Raw genomic sequence first — 23,671 nt, 5'->3', positions numbered from 1 at the left:
GAACCCCCAAGTTTGAGAGCTGCGTGAGCTGTGTAGTTACTTACCTTGTTTGTGTATCTGACGTGTATCCTTTGCATCTGGTCCAGCAACGGGTCAGTGAAACCAGACATTGCTGAAAGCAAAAAACCCTAAAAAATGATGATGTTTGCACATCCTAAGACCTTTTATTCCTGAAAACCCAGCATTCAGCACTGTTGGTTTGTCCACATTTGTGAGAAACAAGCACTATTCCTAAAAAGGAATAAATGCTCACCCGATTGTGGAGAAGAAAAGAATTTATTCACGCTCTTGCAAGAACGGGCGCCCAACCAAAATGTGGGGGGGTTGGCACCCAGAACAATAGACCCAGCAGTATTTATTCCCTACACCTAACCACAAGTCCCTCCCCTGTTTCTCCATTGGCTGGATACTCCAGAGGTTACACTCTATTCGACAAGCCTAACTAGCCCGCGCAAATTTGAAACATGCAGCCTGCCCAAATTGGAAACATTTGAAACAAAAAGTCTCCTGTGCGAACTTGGAACATTTGAAACAAGTCTCCACCCCTCTTTCCTTTGTTCTTGAACTGCAGAGCCAGTCTGAGCTAGTTTGGTAACAACTTATGAAGCTGTTTAAGGAACATCTACCCACCCACCCCCACCAGTCTCGGTCTTGCAAGGACAGTGGGCAGATAAACAGGAGGACCGGCCACCAATTATAGCTTGGCTTCTTGACCCTCTGCCATTCCCCTGAGCTGCCCCCACCCTGTGTGAAAGCTAAACTTAATCTAATTCTCACACATTGCCTGGGTAAAGCCTGCTCTCGGGGTGCGTCCGTTGACGAGTGCTTCACACCCAGGTTCTGTGTTTGTCCTTGAGCCACGCTCACCGCCGTAACATACAGTTCCAAGTTTCTGTGTCATTAAAGGGGAGTGAGGAGGCCACTGGTGAACAGACCCCTGGCTCTTGGGTAATTGTCCATGGGAGCTGAGGGGCCATGGCCCATGAGTGGCCTCGGACAGGCCGCAGCCAGTGGTGGTGGGCGGGCGCTCTGCAGAGACGAGTGAGACTGGCTAACTGTGTGGGGTCATGATGGGCAAAGGCAGGAAACCGGGCACCTCCTGAGCCCTGGGCCAGCAGCTGGGTGGACAAGGTGGGTGGATGGTGGGATGGATGGATGGTGGGGTGGATGGACAGAGGGATGGATGGGTGGGTGGATGGATGGATGGACGGATTGAGGATGGATTTCTAAGTACTTCATGGGCTTGGCAGTGAAACCTGTGTGCAGAGATCGGTGGGCTTTCCAGCAAAGTCTTCGCTCCCCAAGACCTGGATGGGAAGGGGGTAGTGGTCAGAATTCTCAGGCTCTGGTGGGTTTGCGGGGTGCAGCGTCTCTCCTAAGGAAGCGGCCGTCCCCTTGCAAGCAGGCCCATCCCCTGCCTCCTCATGGGAGACCCCTGCCCCCCTACACACAGTGCCTGCTCCCTGAGGCGGTCAGCAGCCCCTGCCCGTGACCCTCCACAACGAAGGCTACCCTGGGGCTCCCCGTTTGCTCTGCACACATCCGACCTGTGACTTCACTTCCCCACATTAAGCCTGAAAATCTGCTGCCTCTCGTGCCTTCTCTCTGAGATAGCTGCTGTCAGTTTGTGGAAATTTGCCCAGGAAAGATCACTGGAGTATCTTTTTTTCTCCACTTACATTTCTTAATCCTGATAAAGTAATGAAACAGGTAGCACATGACAAACGTGTTTTTTTATCCCCTCTCTCTCTCAGTCTAATTCGATTACACACATTTCGAGTGTTTTCCACGAGTGTGATGGTTCCCTAATCACAGTGAGACTTTTTCCTTCTTGAGCCCTGGTGGGGACAGCTCGACGCAGCTAGTGAATCATTCTAATCAGAAAACCACATTGAAAACCATCTTGAAAATTAATACATTTTACTGTAACTATTTAAAGAAAAAATAATTATCAAGACCGTTCTCACTAAATTATGCTGTCTAGAACTTGTAGAAAGAAAATTCTGTCTGATTTTAAGACGTAACCTGGGTTTGGCAGATTCTTCTTTCCCCGCGTGGTTATGGATTCCGCATGCCCCCTGGGGAGGGCACCCCCTTCCCTGTGTGCTGGGGTCTTGGCCGACGGTGCCAGCCTCACAGCCCACAGCCGTGGCCGCTGCCCGGCCCCTCCTGGTGACACCGGCCCACCGGGCTGTGCAGTGACGGTGGCTCTCCTGCTGGCCTCTCTCGGTCAGGGGGGCTGGAAGATCCTGGAAGGCATCGCCCCCTCACTTTAAAAAAGGGAGCCACAGTTGATGCTTCCTGGCTGAACCACTGAGCAGGACGTGGAACGGGCTGTGTGCCGCTTTGCCGTGGGTCCGTCTGTCACCCCGCACCAGCCGTCCTTGGGGACCCACATGCTCTCACAGAAGCATTTGACGGCAAGTGTGCCAGACGGATGGTGCTGCCTGGAGGGGCGGCATCCCGACACGCGGAGACCCTCCCTCCCACCTCAGCAGGCCCCCGTGGTGTGAGGGGCAGGCTGGGCACAGACCCCCCCGGTCTGCCCCCAGGACTGGGCACGTCTCGCCCACCTTGCTTTCATGGTCTCCGGGCAGGAACGTCCCCCTCCAGCTCACACCACCTGCCAGGCCTGCACTCCCAGGGCCTCAGGGTCTGGGGGAGTTCGTTATTGCACCTCTGGGGACGCCCACCCCCCACGGAGGGGCCAGGAAGGCAATGAAGACGCCGCGGAAGTCCGAGTGTCAGATGAATTTATGTTCACGGCACAAATAGATCCTATGCGTGGAGGATGCAGTGGTGACGGGAAAATGTAAACTATTGGCGCATCCCTGTGTTCGTCAGTGTGTGTGTGTGCACACGTGTGGTGTGTGTGCACACGTGTGGATATGGGCAGTCACCTTAAAGACTGACGTCTGAGTTGACCAATTCCCTGGCTCTAGTTTGGGGTGCCCAGGTGTCGCAGCAGCCCCGAGGGGAAGCCTGCAGCCAGTGGGCTGTAGCCGGGGGTGCCCGGGCTGGTGTTTTCACCCGGTGGTGTCCCTGAGGATGGTGTCATCAGCACCCGAGTTGGGTGACAGTGACAGGGCCTCTGCCCTGTTGTCCTCCTGGGTGCCTGTCTCTGTCCGTTTGGCTTCAACTGTCTCCAAGCCTGTCCAGAGGGCCCCCTGTGTCACCATTTGGGTCTCCCCATCCCCAGGGGCCGGGCCCTCCAGGACAGGACGGGTGTGGGACTGCATTGCCCGTCACCCACAGTGCAGATTCCTTCCCGTGTACACCATCCGTCAGGCACCCCCGCGGCTGCCCCACACCTGCCCACACCTGCTCCTCTGCCCCTTCATGGAACCTCAGCCTGGCTGGTGGGCCGGCTGGGCACCTTAGGGACCAGGCGCTCCGGGACTGATGCCGGCCGCTGGGCTGCGTGGGGTCCCTAGTCATCTGGCCATGTGCCCCCTCTGACAGCTGCCTGCACCCCCTGGGCTTCCCTGCCGCTCCCTGAGTGCTCCAGCAGCTCCTACCCTGCTCCCCGACCTGCCCGGGCCCCACGTGGTGGCCCTGCTGGGCCCTGAGCACAGAGCACGTGGGGACCACTGCCCGCACAGCCCACCCCCATTTCATGCAGCAGCCTCTGTGTCTTCCTGTGTGCCCTTCCTTTCTCCGTCCTTCAGCCGTCGCCTCTTCCCGGAAGCTCTCCTGGCTGGCCCCGTGGATAACCCTCAGCCCACCCCTTCCTGCAGTGACATGCATGCTTCGACCGACATGTTCAGAGCCCTGGGTCCCCCCCCAGGGCAGGTCTGCGTCTTCTCGGGTGTAGGGGCCTGTGGCACGCAGGGAATGTGGACTGAGTACTTGCCCGTGGCCTGGGGAGGGGGAGTGGACCCCCAGAGCTCAGAGGTTCAGAGACCCCACACTGCCCACTCCAGCCCCCTTCCTGTTCGGATTAGCACCCACCCAGGCTCCCAGGCTTAACGGAGTAAGAGAATGTGCCGGCTCATTCCCCGCCATACTCAGAAATGCTCAGGGGCTCCCCAGACCCCGCCGGCGGCCCTGGCTGGTGAACGGCGAGGCTGGGAAGCAGGAAGCTGTCTTGCATTCTGCCGTGTCTCACCGGGCTCTGCGGGTATCAAGTCACCGAGGGGACCCATGCGATTCAGGAAGCATTCAGTGACTCCCCAAAGGGCACAGCCCACCCCGAAGAGGAGGAGGCCGTGCCGGAGGTGTCCAGGCGCTCCGAGGCCCCCATGCCTGCATGGACGCTGTGGCCGCCCCAGGACCGCAGGGCGACCGGAACCACGGGCTCGTCAGACAAAGGAGGCCCAGGAGCCTGTGAAGGCTGCCCCCGAGCCTACGTCCGACTTTGTAAACTGAGACCACCGCTTCTGTCCTGCTCTTGCAAGAACCTAACGGAGTGACACACCTGGATCGTCTCCCCAAGCGGATGCCGACGTGTGTCTTGCCTTTGGCATCATTTTCCCACCCGTGTGCATTGAGGGTGGGGTATGTAAGCCAGCAGGACCTGGCTGAGAGGAAAGGAGAGCAGTGGGCCGCACATGCAGAGCCCACCGTGTGTGATGGGCTGGGGCATTACGAGGGCATCTGCCCGGACCCAGGAGCAGAGGAGGGGCAGCGTACGCTGGGAGAGGGCACGCCCGGCCCAGTCTGGGGTCACACAGGTGGCAAGAGAAGCAAGGCTTCTCCACATCTAGAGCAGGGACAGTGCGCCCTGCACGCAGGGGCCTCTGTGATGAAACACAGCCAGAGGACGAGCAGTGGACACGTGGCAGCCCAGGGGGAGGAAGACGGCATCCGGGCAGCAGCGTGGGCCTGGTGCAGGGTGGCCCATCCAGGCCAGGCCTCAGCCTCCCCTGTGCCCAGCGGAAGTCCAGAAGAGACCATCTAAGCACATGGTGTGATCCGTGACACGTGCAGGCACCGGCTCGGCAGTTCTGCGGTGAGGCCGCCACCTCGGCCCCGTCCCTCCTGGGTGTTGGGCCACCAGGGTCCTGCCAGCAGGAAAGACGCGAGGCGCGTTTTAGGGCCGTTGGCAACAGTTTCATTTACCCAGGTTTTAAAGCAGTCAGAGCCTGACACTCCAAGCGAGGGTGGAGGAAGTGCAGTTACACATAAAATATGACGAAAACGTCACCAGGCTCACCAGGGTCCCGAGATGCAAACATGGCCCTTGTCTTGTAATTACTGGACCCGATGTAGGACTCTAAGCACTTTGAGGCCTCAGGAAGTCTGCGTGTGTGTCAGGAACCCCCGTGGGGCACCTGCAGATGGAGGTACCCGGGCCTGCCCCCAGGCGGGTCGGAATCCGGAGGCTGTGTTTGTCCTCGGCACCCCAGGAGCGGCCCAGAGCTGGCAGCGAGGCCCCTGGATGCCGTGGGGGGACGGGAGGCCCTGGGCCATCACAGGACCCCCAGCACTGGCTCCCCAGGACCAAGTTCTTCATTGACTCTCCAGCTGGAGGCTCCCTGGGCATCCGGCCACTCGCCATGGATCATCCATGTTTTCAAGGAGATGGGAGACTGTGTATCTGGAAAATCAGGCATCGCCTCTCTGTGTCCCGCGACCCCACTCACGCCAGGCACAGCCTCTGTGCCCTCTTCCCCCTCCTGCAAGGCCGTCCTGTCCAGGCTGGTGGTCCCGTCCCCACCAAGCGAGTGTCCCCCTGCAATGCAGGGCAGCCCCTCACCTCCAGAAACCAGACTCCACCGGGAAATGCCACAGGGGCCCCCTCACCGAGGGAACCCAGAGCCCCGTCCCTCTTGCCTCTGCTGGACCCACAGCTGCCAGCCCCCAGGCACAAGTGCATGTGCACACAGCGGTGCATGGACATGCACAGCACACGAGACACGTGCACACATGGGAATGTGTCCACACGAGCTCACACATCTGTGCGTACACGTTCCTGTAGACCTTCAGTGCTGACTGCCCTGTCCTCTGGGGTCACCTGCCCTCAGCACCCCCACCCCCATGTAGACGGACAAGGCTCATTTCTGATTATATCTGAGGATGTGGCCAGAGAGTTCTCCTGGAAAACTGCCGGTTTTGTTCTGGATGGTTCAGTTTTCCAAGCTCTTGAGTCAAGTAAGCAGATTCATGCATTAATGAAGAAACAGTTCATTCCAAAGGGAACCATGAAATTTATGAGCAGCGATGGGCTCTGGTGTTAGGAGAGCTGGATCAGTCTCCACAAACCCCAGTCACACTGACCCCATCTTGCCTGTGTCTGTCTGTCTAGATGCAAGCCGTCAGTGGCCTGCCGGTGCCTTTCCTATTGAACGGAGGCTTGGTCTCCACATGGACCCCCCCAGCTTGGCTAATGCGATGGTTTGGGGTGGCCACGGAACCTGGCAGGGGTCAGTGTTCCCGAGCTGCCATGTCTTTCAGAGACATGGGGCCGAAAAGAGAAGGGGCTGTCGGCACAGGTCTCCGGGCACGGGGCTGCTGAGCGGCTTTAGGGTGTTCCCAGCAGCTGCCGGGTCCTGGAATCAAGCTTGCACACACGGACACATATGGGCACACACACACACAGACACACAGAAACACGTCTCATGCGTGCACAGACATGCACGGACATAGACACACACACACACATGGACATGCACACATGAGCACACAATCACACACATGGACACACACGGACATGCACACACAGAAGCAGTCACACACACGCATGAACAGAGCTGTGCCACTGGCTCCGTCGTTGGCAGGCACAGCCTGTTGCCCAGCCCATGAGGCTCCCGGGCCCCTGGTGATCAGGCCCAACTGAGGTCCCCCATGACCCCCACCCTCAGGCCCCCCGACCAGCAGAGTGGAGGGAACGTGGGATGAAGGTGTGAGCCCAGGCTGAGGGGGGAGGGAGGCCACTGCCGTAGGGGAGGTGGAGCAGGCCCCCCTCCCCAGGGACCCTGTGTGCCACCTCGAGCCCAGGGAGGGCCTGGGGGGTCCTCACAGCCTCCAGCTGCAGTCTGACCCGGCGGCTCTGTTTCTACAAAGACACCCAAAGAGAGTGGGAACAGGGCTGCAAACTGATTCTTCTACACCAAAGTTTATAAAAACTTTATTTACAATAGCCCCAAACTGGAAACATCCCAGTGTCCGTAAACGAATGGATGCATAAAGAAAATATGGTACTTACACGCAGGGAATCTTATTTGGCATGAAAAAGAAGGATGTTACGAGAGCTGCTGGTGTGGCAGAAGCTGGGAAGCAAGCTCGGTGAGATAAGCAGGACACATAAGGACAACCGATGTATGACGTCACTTGTGAGAGATGCACAGAAATGGCAAATTCACCAAGGAAGAAGGCAGGCGAAGGGTTGCCAAGACCAGGGACACAGAAGTGGGAGTTGGTAAAATCAAATCAAAACAAGATGGTGAATGCCTGACGTTGAGTGTGGATTCTACCCAGGCCCAGGCCAGCACATCCCCAGGGGTTTTGGGGGCCACTCCCTGTGAGAGCAGCCGTGGAGGGCAGGGGTGAGGCTGGGGGGACCTGGGCCTCCACCTGAGGGTTTCCCCTTCATCCTGGGCCTGCTGGGGGCCACAGAGGGAGTAGTTTGGGGTTCCCCTTGGAGGAGGCCGGCCTGAGCGCAGAGCGGGGATGCCTGGAGGGGACCCTGAGGGCACAGCTCTGGAGTTGGGCAGCTGATGCCTGGGCAGCCACACCCTGTCACCTCATTGCTGTCGTCCCCTGCCCTGCCTCCACCGTCACCCCTGGGTGAGTGGGGAGATGCATCTGTGCCCGGCACCTCTGGAGCCCAGCTCTCTGCTCTGGGGGCGTCCGGCCAGCCTGTGCAGACCCCCGTCCCCACAGCACAGCACGGACAAGCCAAGGCCCTGTGGTAGGAAGTTGGGCTCCAGGGTGGGGCCCACAGCCTCATCCCGCCCTCTTACTTCAACCCCAGCTTTGCCACTAACTAGCAGGACCTTGCTGACCAGGGCTGGAACCTTCTGCGGACCTGGGCTCCCCTACCTATAACGGGGTGGTGCTGCCTCCTAGAAGTGTGGCAAGGAGGTAACAGATAAATGCCAACGCTGGTCAGTTGTCCAGGGCTCCACACCAGGCAGCCCCTTCCCCTCCTCAGCTGGCCTGGCTTTGCTGCTTCCTTCTGAGGGTGCAGCTCCTGGGAAAGGCCTTGGATGAGCCCCGGAGGCCGGGCAGCTGCCTCCTCGTGGACTGGAAGCCCTGGAGCTCACAGCGAGTCCTGGCGCCCCTGGGAATGTGTCCTGCTTTATGAGCAAACCTCGCGGCAGCCACCCTGGCTCAGGAGGCCTGCGGGGCCCTGGGGGTGGGCGCTCAGCCGGGGGGTCCTGTGTCCCCAGGACCCCACCTCACAGTTGGCCCTTGTGCGTGCAGTTCTTAGGAGATTTCCCTGAGTGGAGGCACAGGGCTCGGGGGTCTCCAGGCACAGGGCCACAGAGAGGGACATGGGCACCCTTTTTTTGCTCAAGTTTTTTTTTAATCATGTGTTTTATTGTAGAATATAACATGTATACATAAAAGTGATAGCTTTCCAAGTGCAATTTAACAAATAGCAAGTTTCAAAGAATATTATAGGTTACAATTCCACACTTTCAGTTATTTCCTTATTATGAAATATAGCATATATACGAAAAGGTAATATCTTTCAAAATATGATTTAACAAGTAGCTATGGAATATTTTTCAAAGGATGCTGTGGGTTACAGTTCCACCATTTCACTTCTTTCCTTCTAGCTATTCTAATACTCTAGCAACTAAGGAGAAGAAAATTATATAGATTCAGTATTCATAATCCATTGTTCAATTTTATCTTGTCTGTTGCTGCCCCTTGCTCTAGTGTAATCACTTTCCCGATCTTCAGGGATGTCTAGGCAGTGACCACCCTAACCTGTTCGTATTGAAAAGAGGTGTTGACTTTATGAGCAAAGGCGACACATCTAGTTGATGTTCTTGAAGAGGCTGTTGCCTCTGTGTGAAAGAAGGGAGCCGACTCCGTCTCTGTGTTCATGAAAAAGAAAGTTTTATTCTACTTATTCCTACCGGTTTTTATAGCATACAAGGTAGTCTCCTACATGACTGTTTTCAGGTATTTCAGGGAGGGTGCATTTTTTCTAAAGCCGTAAGGTGTGATTGCATGTCTTTGATCTCAAGGGACAATGTCTTAGGGGCTAGACGGGGGACAGCAGGAGCAGGAGACAGGAGCCCGGAAGGAGCCCAGCAAGAGCCCAGCAACTATTCCCCTATCTAAATTGCTGCCTGCCTTCAAGCACGCAAAGCTTTGCCCTTCCCGCAGCCTGGTGCCCGCCTCCAGGCTTCCGAGGCTAGGAAGTGGCCCCACTGTATAACCTGTCAAGCCAGGGAACCTTCCATGTCTCTACATCTCTGGGTTATGGGACTTAGCTGGCATAGGAGTTCTCTGGAGGATTTAAGTTTCTGAAGCATAAACTTAGTGAGTGAAAGTTTTGTAGAGTTTCAGATAGGTATCTGGGTATTCTTTAGGGTTTTCAGGACTTCTGTTAACTTGGGCTTATCATACTGTGGTCATTTGGCATATCTAGCTGAGGCTTGCATAGGAGTAACCTCCAGGACAGCCTCTTGACTATTTGAATTCCCTTAGCCACTGAAACTTTATTTTGTTTCCTTTCTTTTCCCCCTTTTGGTCAAAAAGGCACTCTCAACCTCTCTGCTCATTGTTTTTTGTTTTTTTTTGTTTGTTTGTTTTTAATCTGCAAAGTGTATTCAAAAGTAAAAACTATCAAAATGTTTCCCCAGAGCACTCCTGTTTCCATCTCAGTTTCCCCACCTCAGCCTCACCTGCTGCATCACTTTTATTCATTTCTGGGTTAGTCTTCCAGGCGGGATCTCTGCAAACATAAGCAGATCCTTGCACTGTATTTTTGCTTCCCATCTCTCTCACACGATACAGCACGGGCACACACTGCCTTATGCGGATGGTCCGATCGATGCGTGTTGGTGGGGGTGATGGCTGCCATGTGTGGTCTCCACGGCAGGTCTGGGAGGCCTGAGGGGGTGGCAGAGCAGACGGAGTCTGTGAGAGCCTGTCCACAGGGACCCCAGGGACGTTGTGGGACGCACGTCACCATCTTCCTCCGAGGGGCAGCCGAACCCGGCATCCCCCAACGCTGCCTTGTGCAGGCTGAGGGTGGCCCCGGGCTCCCGTCTGTCCTCCTCCAGGGCCAGGCAAGAGCCTGACTTCCAAGAAAGCCCAGCCTGGGCACTTTCTCCAGGCCATGCGTTCACGCTCTGACCCCGGAAAGGAGCCCTCCTTGGGGGCCTACACGGCTGCTGCGGGCCTGGTGGTGGCTGACACCCCCAGGCTGGCGGAGAGGAGGACCTGTCTGCACCTCCCGGCTGGGGGGCCACTTGGAGCAGATGCTGTCATCTCTGCGTCTTCAGCTTCCCCCCCCAAATGGCTCCAACAGCCACCTTGCCCCCGGGGCTGCCCGGGGGGTCCCGTGGCTCACGTGGAGCAGTGCCCATTGGCGCCAGCCCCTGGGAACCCGTCCCACGGCCTCGCGGAGGCACCTGCTATTGGCTGCAGCTGCATGGGGGTCTGCGGGGGGGATGTGTGGGAGGCCCCACAGGCAAGGCCCCTGATGGAGTGTGGACGCAGCAAGGGGCATGGGGCTGGGCCACTGCTGAGTGTGGACGGACTCAGCGCCTGGGCTCCTGGGGTCCAGGGCTCAGGCCATGCTCTGGCCGACACGCAGCGGGGGTGCCCCAGCTGGCCGGGCCGGGCGGAGGGCTCCCGGAAGCTTCTCTCGCTGGGCTTCGGGCTTGTCTTTATCGTTAGAGCCTCAGTAATGTCCTTTTAACTCTTTGTGTCAACATGGAGTGTTTTGGATTTGTTGGTGCCCTCCCCGCTCTCTTTCTTTTTATTAATTGTAATTGAAACAGCACCCACCTTTTATAAGCTCCGTGTACCCACCATGCAGCAGCCCCCGGCCTGTGTATCCTTTGGGTGAGGGGCTCTCCTGACTCAGAGGTTTTATGCCCCCGTGAGCGTGTCGGGCGGGCACTGCTTCATTTGGGGGAATTGCCCACAAAGGAAGGAGCGGCCATGGGGCCGGTGGACTCAGCGGGGCCCCTGCAGGCGGGAGCAGCCTCCCTGAGCACCAGCTGTGTGCTGGCAGGAGTGGCATTCCCTGAGCGCCGACTGTGTGCAGGCCCTCCCCAGGTGCCAGCTGTGTGCAGGTGGGAGTTGCATTCCCTGAGCAGCGACTGTACTGGTGGCAGCAGCATCCCAGGGCACCGACTGTTTGCAGGGCTCTCTCAGGGTGCCGACTGTGTGTGTGTGGGAACAGCCTCTCCCAGGAGTCGACTGTGAGGAGCCCGGGCAATCTTGGGGTGTTATTTGCATCCTGCAGCCCCTCCCCTCCCAGGTTGCAGTGTGAGCCGCACCCCCACCCATTGCCAAGCACTCGGGGGGTGCCAGCCTCAGGGAGCCCCTCTCTGCCCCAGGGCCTGTCCACACCTGCCCGGGGAGGACTTGCTGCCCTGACGGGAGGGGAAAGCTGGGGCTCTGGGCTCAGGGACTGTTCTGGGGCCTGGGCGGAGGGAGAGCGGCCTGATTCCAGGCTCTGGGCCGGGGCCCTGGGACGTCCATGCTCTCCCGAGCTCCCGGGGCCTGGCAGGTGCATCGGGGCTTCCACCCAGGGCCTGGGACGGGGGTCTTGGGTCTCCGAGGCTCAGAACATGCTTCTCAGTCGCCTTTCAGGGAGCCCTTTCCTCGGCATTTGTGGAGAACCTGTAACGGGGGACCCCAGGCAAGTGCTGTCTCAGCCCCCTCCCACCCCTGCACCTGTCCAGACCAGTTACTCCCGTCATCTGGAGGTTGGAGCCCACAAGGCAGGTCTGGGGTACGGCCTGTACCCCAACACCTGGCCCACCATCTTTGTGGGCTCACGGCAGCTGCTGGAACCCCCCTCACCATGCCCCACCCGTCCAGGTGGTGCCATGAGGGCCCTGCAGTGGACAGCCGTGCTGGGCCTGGGGGACTCCTGCACCCCCACTTCCCAGGGCCGGCCTTCTCGAGCCTCCTGTCCACAGGGTGGGGCAACTCTGTGCCATCTGGGGTGGACGAGGCACGTGGGTTCCTGGCCAGGTTCAGGGGTGTGGAGGGTCCCCTCGGTGGGCATCGGGTTCCATCTGCAGAGACCCTGCCCCACGTGAGGCCCCACTCTCAGTCCCCAGGGTCAGGGCATGGGGGAACCTCTCGGGGGACCCAGTTCCTCCAACACCCGGTGGTCGGGGGCTCCAGCTAGATCCCTGCACCCCCATGTCCCCAGAACCCCAAGCAGGGCCACACAGGGCAGGGAAGGGGACCCACAGGTGCCACTGCCCGGCGGAAAATTGGACATTTTGAGTGGCTTCATTCTTTTAGTAGGAGGGAAGATAAAATCATTATTTGAAAACAAAACAAACAAAACAGTTGCTTTGCCCCCTGCTGCTTGGCTGCAGTTCCCCGCAGTGGGGTCTTTACTTAAAGCCCCTCCAGGGTTTCCCACCCAAAGTGGGTGGAGCCTTCAGTGCCTCCGCAGCCGCCGTCCCTTCCTGCGGGGTGTCCTCGGCCATCCGCGCTGCCCCCCGCCCTCACGCCTAGGTCCCCTCCGACGGCACCCTCCCGCGCCCGAGTGGCCACAGGCCTGCAGCTCCGAGCCCAGGCCCTGAGGAGCTGCCCACGGCCCTCCTGCAGCTCAGGGGTGCCCCGGGGGCTGCAGGCTCCTGCCAGCATGTTCCCCCGTCCAGGAGCGTGTGTGGACAAAGGCCAGATTGTTTGTCTTGTAGGCCTGTCCGTTGTTCTAGGGACACATGATTTAATTTTGTGAATTATCTAAAGGGCAGGCTCTGCTTTAGAAAAAGTCAGCACATCCTGGGTGGAGGCTGGGGCACGGGGTGGGCCGAGGGTCCTGCTTGTGGGACCACGGGAGGGAGGGAGCTGCTCTGCATGTCCCTGGCCATCCCCGGGAGCTGACCCCGTGGGGTACAGGCCTCCTTCCTCCTGCACCCCGGAAGGAGATAATCTGAGTTTCTCTGGACACACTGTCAGGAGAACACTCCCATTTCAGTAAGTAAAGTGCCCAGTCCTATAGAGCAATGCCACCCCGACCCCCTTCCTAGGGTGGGGTCTCGCAGCCCCCCGGCTGCTGCCCCTGCAGGCTGGGAAGCCCCGACCGAGCCATCCGCTCCTGTGCCCCGACCGGCTGGGGACTGGCCCGAGCGGAAGGGGCATCTCCAGGCTGCGTTAGTGACAGGGACACCAGCTCCTGTGACAGATGAAGCCCAGTTGGGGCCTAACATAAGAGACGTTTATTTTGCTCTTGCTGAGTCAAAGTGGCTGTTCCTGGCCAGCAGCCGGCTCTCCCGGGGGGTGCAGGGACTGGGGCCCCTCCCAGCTCTCAGCTCTGCCGGCCTCCCCACATGCCCAGGGAGCCGTGACAGCATCAGAGGAAACCGGAGGCCAGGTTTGGAAGTGCCCCCCACCCACTCCAGCCCTCGTTCTCATGGCCAGAACTCATCCCTCATAGCAGTGACTGACCTCTGGGGACGGGGAGCTGCCGGGGGCTGGGCTTCTCTGGGGCGCTCGTGGTGACCCCCAAGAGCGGGTCCCTGACTCAGGTGAGGCCGTGTCTCCAGCCCCCGCACCTGCACGGAGCCCCCTGCCCTTTCACTTCGCAAGCTTGGCAGAGCCCCTGCCCGAGATCCCACCCCCGGCCTGATGGATGTGGTCCCAGCAGCCACTTCCTCTGTGGAGAACTGTCCCTTCCTTTAGTGCGATTTAGCCCCCCTGCAGCCCGCCTTTTCGTGGATCCCCCTTCTGCCCCCACTGCCTCTTTCCCGGACAGCCACCCTGATCTGCCTTTGGTGCCGTCTGAGGTTTGCCCGAGAGTTTGTGCAAATTGGCCTTTCAGCAGAGTGACCACAGGCCCCCGGATGAGTGTGTGTGAGGACCCGCGGCCCTGGTGAGCCCTGTGGCCTGGCTGTCCCCTCCCGCCTCTCAGCCCCCACAAGGCCCCGCTGAGCCTGGCTGGGCCTTTCTCTCCCGAGGCGGTGACCACTGTGTGTGCCTCGGAGCTGGGGCCCCACGACCCATCGACGCCCCCCACACTCCCGCAGACTCCCGCGCCCCCAGAGGGCCCTTCCCGGCCCAGGGCTGCCGGCTGGAGCCGGGCCTCCTCCCTGGCCTCTTCCCGGCCGCGCCAGGGGCTGTGAAGTTGTAAGCAGCGGGTGTGAAAGGCCGCTTTGTCCCTCCGTCTCTCAGGCCTGCGGCTGCCTGGAGCAGGAAGTAGCCAGGGCTGGGGGCCGAGCTCCCAGGAAACAGAAAGCGTGTGTGCTCTGGGCCGCTGCTGCCCTCGGGGGTGGCTGCAGCACGCCCAGGCCTTGCACTGGAGGGGTCGCGCTGGCCAGCAAGGGACTGAAATTTCATGGACGCCCCCTGCATGCCTGCCACATGCCAGGCCAGCCAACAAACCTGGCACAGTGGGTGTGAGTGTGCACATGTGTGTGCATATGTGTGCATACGTGTGCCTTGCAAGTGTGCATTTGTGTGTGTGCGTCTGCATAAATGCACGCGTGCATTGCCGTGTCACCGTGTGCAGTGCGTTCACGTGCAAATGTGCCTGCGTGCATGTGCAGGCTGTGCCTGTGTGTGTGTGTGTGTGCACACGTGTGTGCTCTGGGGTGTATGTGCATATTTGCACATAAAAGTGGATGTGTGTTCATGGCCTATGCAGGTGTGTACTTGTTTTGTGTGTGTGTGTCTGTGTGCATGTGAAGCCGGGTACCTTGGCTGCGGACAGTGGGTGCCCAGCTGCTCCCCAGCCTGCGGCTGACAGGACGCCCACCCCGGCTCCCTGCCGGGCCCCTGGCCCCCGTCACCCCTGGGCATGACTGCAGGTGCCAGGACCCAGTCCCACCCGGGGCGTCCAGGCCCCTCTGTGGCTGCAGGGGACCGAGCTGGGCCAGACGTCCCCGAGAGCCCCGCACCCCTGGCAGTCAGAGTCCACATGTGTTTCTGGACACCCAAGTCTGCTCTTGGCTCCCAGACCAAAAGGGGCTGGTGCTGGGAACCCGTCCACCGGGTGAGGAGGCTCCGAGGTGCCCTCCCGGGCCTGGCCCCTGGAGGGGGGACGCCGTGGGGGCCTGGGGGAGGTTTCTCCTCAGCCCCTCGCACTCCCCACCCCCACATCGTCCTCCCGTGGGCTTGATGCCAGAGGGGCTAAGAAACCTTTTCTTTAACGCGTCAGGCTCCCTTCTCAGGCATTGCAAATAGGATTTCCGGGGATTGGGATGTGTGTGTGTGTGTTAATCCCGTAGCTTCTTCATGCACTTTAGGATTTGTATTCATTGGTGTCCAACAAGGTTTTCATTCCATTTTTTACTGTCACCGAAAATGATGCATCAGGGAGGGAAGAAGCAGCCGTGGGTGACTTTCGGCATGAATAACGAGCAGATGCAGAAACGAGGCCCCAGGGGGCCGGGCTGGCTGATCCCTGTCCCAGCCTGGTCCCCACCTGGGGGCCGCCATCCCAGGGCCCTTGGGGAAATGCACCCGGCCCCTCGGCCTCCGTTCAGCATTCCTTCAACCTTCAGCAGCCGGGGTGGGTGCTCAGGCAAGGATGTTTGAGGGTGCCACCCTCACCCAGCCCCGGCCGATGAGCTGCAGGGGGCACATGCCCACCCTTGCCTGGGAGACGGCTCTGGTTTTCCGGGGTTGTTTTCCACTCCCACTTTCCAGCTGGACAGCGGCCGTCCCAGGGCTCGCTGGCCCAGAAGGCAGCTGGCCTCTGGCATGGCCGTCCATCGGGAGAGCTGCCTCCGTGGCAGTGGGTATGAAGATGCCCAGGGCCGGCCAGGGTGGCAGGACTGGCCAGCAGGCAGCTCGCGCTCTCCACGGCCCCAGCCACACCCATGGCGGACATCACCAATGGAGCCCAGAGCTCCGTCCACGGTGCCACGAGCTGCTCCATGCAGGCCCCTCCCTGTCGGAACCGTATGGGCCTGGCCCTTTACAAAGTCCCCCCAAATCCACCTCCCCTGGGACCACCACCCAAGGCCTGCACCCTCACTGGGTCCCTGGGGGCCTTTTCCTCTCGTCCTAATGGGGACAGTCACCACCTGCAGGAGCAGGTACGTAAAGGGGGGGGCAGTGCAAAATGAAACTGTGGGTCCCCCCCGAACAATGCTGGGCTTCAGGTCAGTGGTGGCAGCTGAACCGAGTGTGGGGCCCTCCTGAGAGCGGGGCCCAGGCAGCTGCATGGGGGGCCTGGACCTGGGGGCTGGGGTGGGGGGCTGCATACATGTGGGCACACTCTGGGGGCACAGCGGCTGCTTCGAGAGGGCTTCCTCCCAACCCGGGGTGATCGCAGGAGAAAACTTAGTAGAGCAAGAATCTTGGGGAGCAGCAGGTCTCTTTGATGCAAACTGGAGTCACTTGATTTATTAAAAAATGAAAGAGAGAGGGAGAGACAGGGAAGGAGAGGGGGGAAGGAGAGAAGGAGGAAGGGAGGAAAGGGAAGGAAGGAAGGAGGGAAGGAGGGAGGGAAGGAAAGAAAGGAGGGAGGGAAAGGAGGAAAAGTCCAAAGAAAAATCCCAGGCAGAGAGGAGGGTGGCACGTGGCGAGGAGCTGTGGCTGCCTGCGAGGGGCCGTGCTCTGCCCCCACCCGGGCCCGGGAGGACGTGGCCCCCGTGTGTGTGACCGGAGAGGCCCACCTGCCCACCAGGTGAAGAAAAGAGGCTGCAGCTCAGCCCAGGGCTCCCTGCCTGGACAGGGCCAGAGTGGGCCCATCAGAAAGGGGCTGAGCAGGAAGGAGGGAGGCCCAGGGGACATGGGGCTTTCCTGGTTTCTTAAAGCATGATGACTTGCATCGAAGTGTCTTCCTGAAAGACTGAGGAAGCTCCTGGAGAACCTGGAATGAGCCCGGAAATGAAAATTCAGGGAAAGCGCTCTCCTTACTGTGGGAGGATGCTGCATGTAATTGGTAGCTTCCATTTAGCTCAGGCGCATTTCCTTCTGGTGAACGTGGATACACCGAGTCCCTCTCGGGCCTCTTCCGGCCTTGGGCCCCAGATTTTCAGCGTTTGTTTTTTCCTGTAAGATCCTAAGTTCCCTCCGGGAAGTCTCCTGCCCCAGGTCTCAGGTTGACTGCGATGTAGCTGCACGCGTTTATAACTTAACTTTGAACCAAAATCACACCTACAAGGAGCTGGCATCTGTTCAGAATGTTCTCGTTCTTTAACTAGAATATGATCCTTGCTTTAAGGTCCCGTTTTAACAAAACTGCCAGAGTATTTACATGTGCATTAAGGAGGGCATGACACATTTTTCCTAATGTGCAAATGGCTACCAGTTCTTTTGCAGCTCCTTTAATGAAGGTTAAAGTAATATGTCAGCGTTTATGCCATCGCAAAGCCCGGTTTCTAGGGCTCCCTATTGCAGGGTCCCACAGAGACCTCTGCTGACCCCAGCAGCCACGAAAGGGTGACGTGTGTCCAGGGAGAGCGAGCGCGGCCGCTTCCGCCTGGGAGAGGCTGATCTGGACCAAGTCTGACTGTGCCTGTCAGGAAGTCACCGGTCACTCCCGATGTCCTCGCTCGTTTTGACCGGCCCGTCCCTTCCTCCTGCCTTTCCCGGGGTCAGGGCGGAGACTCGGGCCCCTGGGTCTCAGAGCGAGCATTGATGTCACAGACGCTGGAAGGGGCCTCCCGCTGTCGTGTGAAATTGCTCAGCACGTCGTTGCAAACCACTGGTGCTCCCAGGCTCCGGCCTCACCAGGGGCTGCCCTCCCTGCGTCCGAGAGTGGTCCTGGCTGGGAGACCCCCTTCTGCCAAGGGGATGCCTGGCTCATCACCTTCGGGGGGGGTGGCGTGTGCTGACCTTGCCCCTTTCTCCGGAGCCTCCCTGACCGACGGGGTCCAGGGGGAATGCCGGTGCCTGGCACACACACCACCCCCCCCAAGGCCCCGCAGCCCCGCAGAGCCCAGATGGGTGACTGTTCCAGGTGCTGCCCGCAGAGCCTCCCCTCCCACAGCGTCCAGCGCTGGGACCCTCCCAGGCCCCGCGGGTGGTGGTGCGTGTCCCCGGCCGGCTGAGCACTCACGGCCCCCTGTCTTCTCCCCGCAGCGCGGATCATCAGGACCAAGCAGTGGTGTGACATGCTCCCGTGCCTGGAGGGAGAAGGCTGCGATCTGCTGATCAACCGGTCAGGCTGGACGTGCACGCAGCCCGGCGGGCGGATAAAGACCACGACGGTGAGTGGGGCCCGGGGCTGCCATGCGGCTGTCTCAGGGGGCGTCACCCCAGACACGAGGTCAGGACCCCCAGAGCGCGGGAGGCAGGCGGGGCCGGTGGGGGCTGGTGCCGGCCACCTCCCACCCGTCTCTCTCCTACCTCCCAAGTCTCTATCTGGGACCAAGACCCCAACGCGGCCTGCCCCTGCCTGAGCCTGCCCCGGGGCGTTGTCAGAGGCTCTCGTTTCCAGGCACAGAGGTGTCCCCAGCGTGGGGCTGGAGGAGACGCGGGGTCCTCCCCTGCTCCCAGGGCCAAACGGGACTTTCTCAGAGGAAAGGTGCGGGGCCGGGGTGACGGTGTCTGCCCGGGAAGTATCTTCCCACCTGAGCCCGGCTTGCTGGTCCAGGAGGCCAGAGACCGCCAGAGCCCCGGGGGGCGCGTCAGTCCCACCCCAGCCCCCCAGGGAGGCCCCTGTGCTCCTCTTTGGGGAACCAGTGCCACGCCTCCAGCCTCCTCCTCAGGAAAGCAAAGGGCTGGGGCCACGGCTTGGGATTTGTTTTCCCAGGCCCTGCTGTAAGGCTCTCACTCGCCCCTGCATGCCCGGGATGCAGACGGACCCCGCGGGGACCCCCAGCCCAGCGTCCCTCCCTTCCACCCATGAGCCTGGCCCTCGAAGCCTCCGGTGGGAATTCCACTGGCTGCTTTTGCAGGTTTTTCAAGGGGCAGTTTGCTGTAGCTGCTCCAGAGAGAGCCACTGCTCGGCCGGCCTGACTGCCAGGGCAGGTTGATGGGCTGAGGTGTAATTCGGGCTTCTCGGGGACTGTCCACTGCGATGAAGCTGCAGTGCTTTTCTGCGTCAGTCGTGCAGGCCGCGGCCGCCCTCCGGGCTTTTCTCTGAGTTCTCCGAGGCCTCCCTTGTTTGGGGACATTTGGGCCAATTCAGCCTGGATTTGGGGCTTGATTTCACCGCCCCTTCCCCTGGAAGTGTGCGTCCGCAAGCACAGCTGTCGAGAAGGCCGTCAGCGTCTTCCCCACCCCGAGGCAAGCCCTGTGCCACTTCTGCTTGTCCTGCAGCTGTCACAAGGCAAGCGGCTCTATGTGGCACCTGCTGAGACCAGTACCCAGAACCCTGCACGCCCAGGGCCCCCAGCTGCCCACCCTGCGTGGTCAGAGGAGGTGGATGCAGGGCGGCCACCCGGGAAAACGTAGACGAGGAAGTTGGTCCTTCGGGGTTTTCCCATGTGAGCATCGTTCTCCAAAGGCAGAGAACACCTGCCGGCCCCACAGCAGACGGGCCAGGGCTTGGTGTGTGGCGGTGTGGGGTCCTTCATTGGCACCTGCAGAGGGGAGGTCTCTGTTTGCAAAACCCTCTTCGGGCCCAGGGCAGCCCCCGTCCGTAGGGAACACCCCGGGGATAGAGCGCAGCTCCTGGTCCTGGTGTGACCCCAGGGTTTGAGGGATGTGGAGGTTATGTCCCCTCCCTGGCCTCGGTTTCCACACTGGAGCCGTTGTCCAGGTACCAAGCAGCCCTGGGTTCGTGACCCTGGGGGTCAGGCCTGGGGCACCAGCCCAGACGGGGTGGTATTGGGGGCAGCCCCTCTGCACCCTCAGTACTCCCGTGGGGTGATTCAGGGATTCTCCTCTCATCAGAGCCCTGGAATGTGCCCTGGGATCCCCACTCTTGCCCACTCTTGCCTGTGGGATTGGGGAGGGGGAGGGCCCGTGACCTGTAAGGGGCAGCGGCAGAGGAGACGAACATCCCTGTCCCGCGGCCCCTCACCGGCTCCCAGCCCCTGCTCCCTGCTCCCCAGTGCTTCCCCCACCCAGGTGGCACGGCTGACCCATCCGGCATTTAAAACGAGGAAAGCAGCCAGGCATGTTTCCTCAGCCCCAGTGGGCACTGGCACAACAGAGGCTGCTGCGTTTTTCTGGGGTTTTCCAGGGTAAGCTGGTGTCAACAGGGGCTTCCACCCAGCCCTGGTTTGCAGGGAGGCTGGTCTGACAGCGCTGTCAGCGCCCGGCCCTCCTTAACTGCCACTTAATGAATTCCCGCGTCTCCTCAGTACGATCCTGGCCCGGGCCCCGCAAACAGCCACGTGCCACCCTCCAGGAGCCAACCTGTGCAGACCAGTGACTTTCCTGCTGAGTTAGCTGGGGTGGGAGGTTAAGGCATCTGATGACACTGAGAGCACACAGCCAGTGGAAGGGGTCCTTGCCTGGACGCGGCGGCCCTGCCTGGCCGGCATGTGAACCGGGACTGGCTGCACCCCGGGGTCCAGCCCCCGTCCCAGGAGGCACCCGCAGCAGGAGCAGCTCCTCCGGAGGGCACTGGCATCGGCCAGCTTTCATAAACGCTTCTCAACAGTGCCCCTCCACGCCCCTCCCAGAAGACCCATTTGTTTCAAATGCCCAGATCTCAGGAATCCAAAGGGGTCACCCGGAGTGCTCGGTCGGCCAGGAGGCCTGTCAGGCTGAGAGGGACCCAGGGGTGGGCTTTAGAGGCCGCGTTGCTTCCCAGGGGCTGAGACATAGTAAGCAGAACCCACCCCCTCCCACCTTCCACACACCAAAGACCCCTGGCCCCGTCTCCTTCTTCCTTTTGAGCCCTGGGGGGTGGGGGTCTTTACTGTCTAATCAGGGCCCCTCCACCCGCCCCCGGCCCCCCCGCCCCGCCTGCCCGCCCAGTGTGGCCTTGAGTTGCTGAAGAGGGAGCCGAGAGCTGATTTCCCTTCCGGCAGCTCAGCTGGGCCCTGCTGGGGCTGCCACGACAGGCGTGGCCTATGCCAGAGGATTTAAGGCGGGGACAGTCGCCCCCAGGGACACGAAGAGGGGTTGCAGAGCTTCCTTAGCATTTGTGCAATCCTCCTCTCCATCCTCACTTTGACTCGAGGAACCTGGCTGAGCTCAGTGCAAACACGGGTGCTCACCTGGGCCTGGGGGTTGGGTCCTGTCACCTGAGTATCCAGGTGTGGGACCCGCGGCTCAGGAAGGTGACTGAGTTCTGACGGCCTCGGAGCTTGCAGGCCACAGAGGGTCATGAATCTGTCCGGTAGTCACCTGGCTTTCAGCAAGAGCTCACCTGGCTTTCAGCTCACAGGACTGACAGTCTCTGATCTCCCCTTCTGTCCCCGCCTCGGTGGGTCTCCCATGGCCATGTAGCAGAGAACCCCATGGTCCAGGCACAGGAAGAAACACTGCCTTCCCGCGTGCAAACCGGCCAAGGAGGTTCTCTCTCGGTCTCCTCCACTCACTCCTGCTTGAAGGGATGTGCCGGGCTTCAGACAGGGGACATCCGTGGCAGAGCACAGTGCCCTCTCTCCTGTGGGCTGGTCCCGAGGCGTCCCACGTCCACCTGTGTCCACGTGGGCCTGAGGCGCGGGGGCCGGCAGATCTCATCGAGTGACTGGGCTGACGCTGGGGACCAGGTTGTGGTCCTCTGCTTCCCAGGAATGCCCAGAGACGTCTCTGGAATAGCATGGGGTTCGGGGTCTCATGGAATCCCTGGCCCCTGCCGACCTATTTACGAACGTCCTTTAAGGATGGCTGCCTTACTGAACCAAACGCTGTATAATTGGAGCCTAACTGGACCGTGTAATCCCAGCTTCACAATCGCATCTCAGTTATTTTGTAGCGGATCAACTAGTCCCATGGGGTCACACATCTTACCATAAATTGGTTTTCCAAGCAATGGGCTTCAGGACACCTGATTATTATGCGGCCACATCACTGCCACCCCCCTCCTGCAGCTGCGTTCCCAGACCGACCTCTCCTCCTCCAGCCACAGCCCCACATCTGCAGTTTGCAGCCGTCGTCACCCCCACTCACCCCAGGCTGCACCCCAGCCAGTCACACTGCACCCCCCGAGGGCCATTGCTGCTCGATTCTCTGCATGTCCCCAGCAGACTGGGACGTCCTAAGGGCAGGGAGCAGGCCTCCTTTGCCCTCCTGCCCTGGCCCCACACAGGGTCTGCAGAAATATTTGTGGTAAACTGATTAACTGCTTAGCTGAAACGGCCCCGTCGTGTGCTGATGTTTGCATTTCCCGCTTCGCCGTGTTTTGGAGTGCAGGCCGTCACCCCAGCGGCGGGTCACAAAACTAATTTGGTGGATCGTGATCAGCCTTTAAAGGAAGGAAGAAGCAGCACAGAAAAAATATTACAGTGCATCCGGTGTCCTAAGGGTGAATGCCATGTAACGAAACACACCCATGCACACACACTCGGTGTGTAATATATTTACTGTCGTGGGTCATGAAAAGACGGTAGGAAACCCGCTGTCTGGGAGCAGGGTTTCGGCGAAGGACCCGGCACTGGGGTGGACCCAGGCTGCATGGGGCAGGCGGACGCTGGGTCCTTGGCACCCCACTCCTGGCCCCGGCCCCCGGATGTGGCCGCCAGCCCGCTGTCACCCTCCAGCCGCAGGCGCCTCGGCCCTGCCCTGGCTCTGGCCGCCCTTCGCAGCGAGGCCCACGGAGCCAGTGGCAGCCAGAGGGGTGAAGCAGGAGGGTCCTGGGCTGCACGTCTCAGCAGCATTCGGGGGCGTTCTCGTTGGCTTCCCCCTCAGCCTTTTCGTGCTGTTTATGTACCTCGCGGTGCTCAATGCGAGCTATTCCGCATCTAACATGCTCAGTTAAAGTGCATTTTCCTGATTGGCTACTAGGAGCCGCGATTTGTTCACCTGCTGCATGGCCCATGGTTGTAGGAGGAGCCTTCCGGGGAACTTTGGGGTGGCTCTCCTCAGAAGCCAGTCATTTCCTGGGAATTTGTGACATGATCCCCCATCTCCCCAGGAGCGGGGTCTCCAGTGGTTGGGCGGCCGTCTCCATCCTGCTTAGGCTTGGCCATTTTGTTTCCGACCCAAGCCCGGGCCCATGTGGATGGGCCATGGGAGCCTGGGAGACTCAGGGATGGGGGCGCCCAGGTGAGCCTGACACCTGGGCAGAGGAGCACCTGGGCCCGGCCTGCAGCCGCTGGCGCCCCCGACTTACTCTCCCCTTGCCTCACGTGGCCCACTGGCCCAGGCTGGCGCAGCCCGTGCCTCCACTGCTAACTGGTTCTGGATCAGCACACGAGGCTGATGAACTCATCGCAGGTGTAGAAGATGCAGGTGGCCTCGGTGGTGATTTATTCCTGTTGGAGAGGCCCTCTGAGCATCGCCTTCACGGAAGAGCCTCAGCTCAGCCCTTGCCCAGGATTTTGGGGCTGATTGGCCAAAGAGGGCTGCTGCCTCCACGGGCTGCCCACCCCCCGGCACCTGGACACTGGCGTCTCCAGGCCTCCTGCCCACTCAGCCTCCTGCCAGCTCGGGGCGGGGGGAGAAGCTGTCCATCCTGAGGAGAGGTTCTTTGCAGGAAGCGGGTTTAAACTGAATGACCCTGTATGGCCTTGGATTCAAAAACATTATCTGTCCACGTGCCAAAGAATGAAAT

At 60.1% G+C, this 23,671-nt stretch overlaps 1 protein-coding gene across 1 annotated transcript in view; it reads left to right on the top strand.

The window, feature by feature from the left end:
• The window catches only part of TAFA5 (TAFA chemokine like family member 5), a 247,382-nt gene that overhangs the window by 194,655 nt on the left and 29,056 nt on the right, over window positions 1-23,671 (top strand). Inside the window, 1 exon segment of the mRNA XM_037848168.1 lies at window positions 18,136-18,263. Within this exon segment, the coding sequence (XP_037704096.1) occupies window positions 18,136-18,263 (128 nt within the window).

The sequence above is a fragment of the Choloepus didactylus genome, chromosome 8 (genome assembly GCF_015220235.1).
Source record: "Choloepus didactylus isolate mChoDid1 chromosome 8, mChoDid1.pri, whole genome shotgun sequence".
NCBI lineage: Eukaryota > Metazoa > Chordata > Mammalia > Pilosa > Megalonychidae > Choloepus > Choloepus didactylus.
Note: the sequence above shows the minus strand (reverse complement) of the source record. Positions and strands in the feature narration are given on the sequence as shown.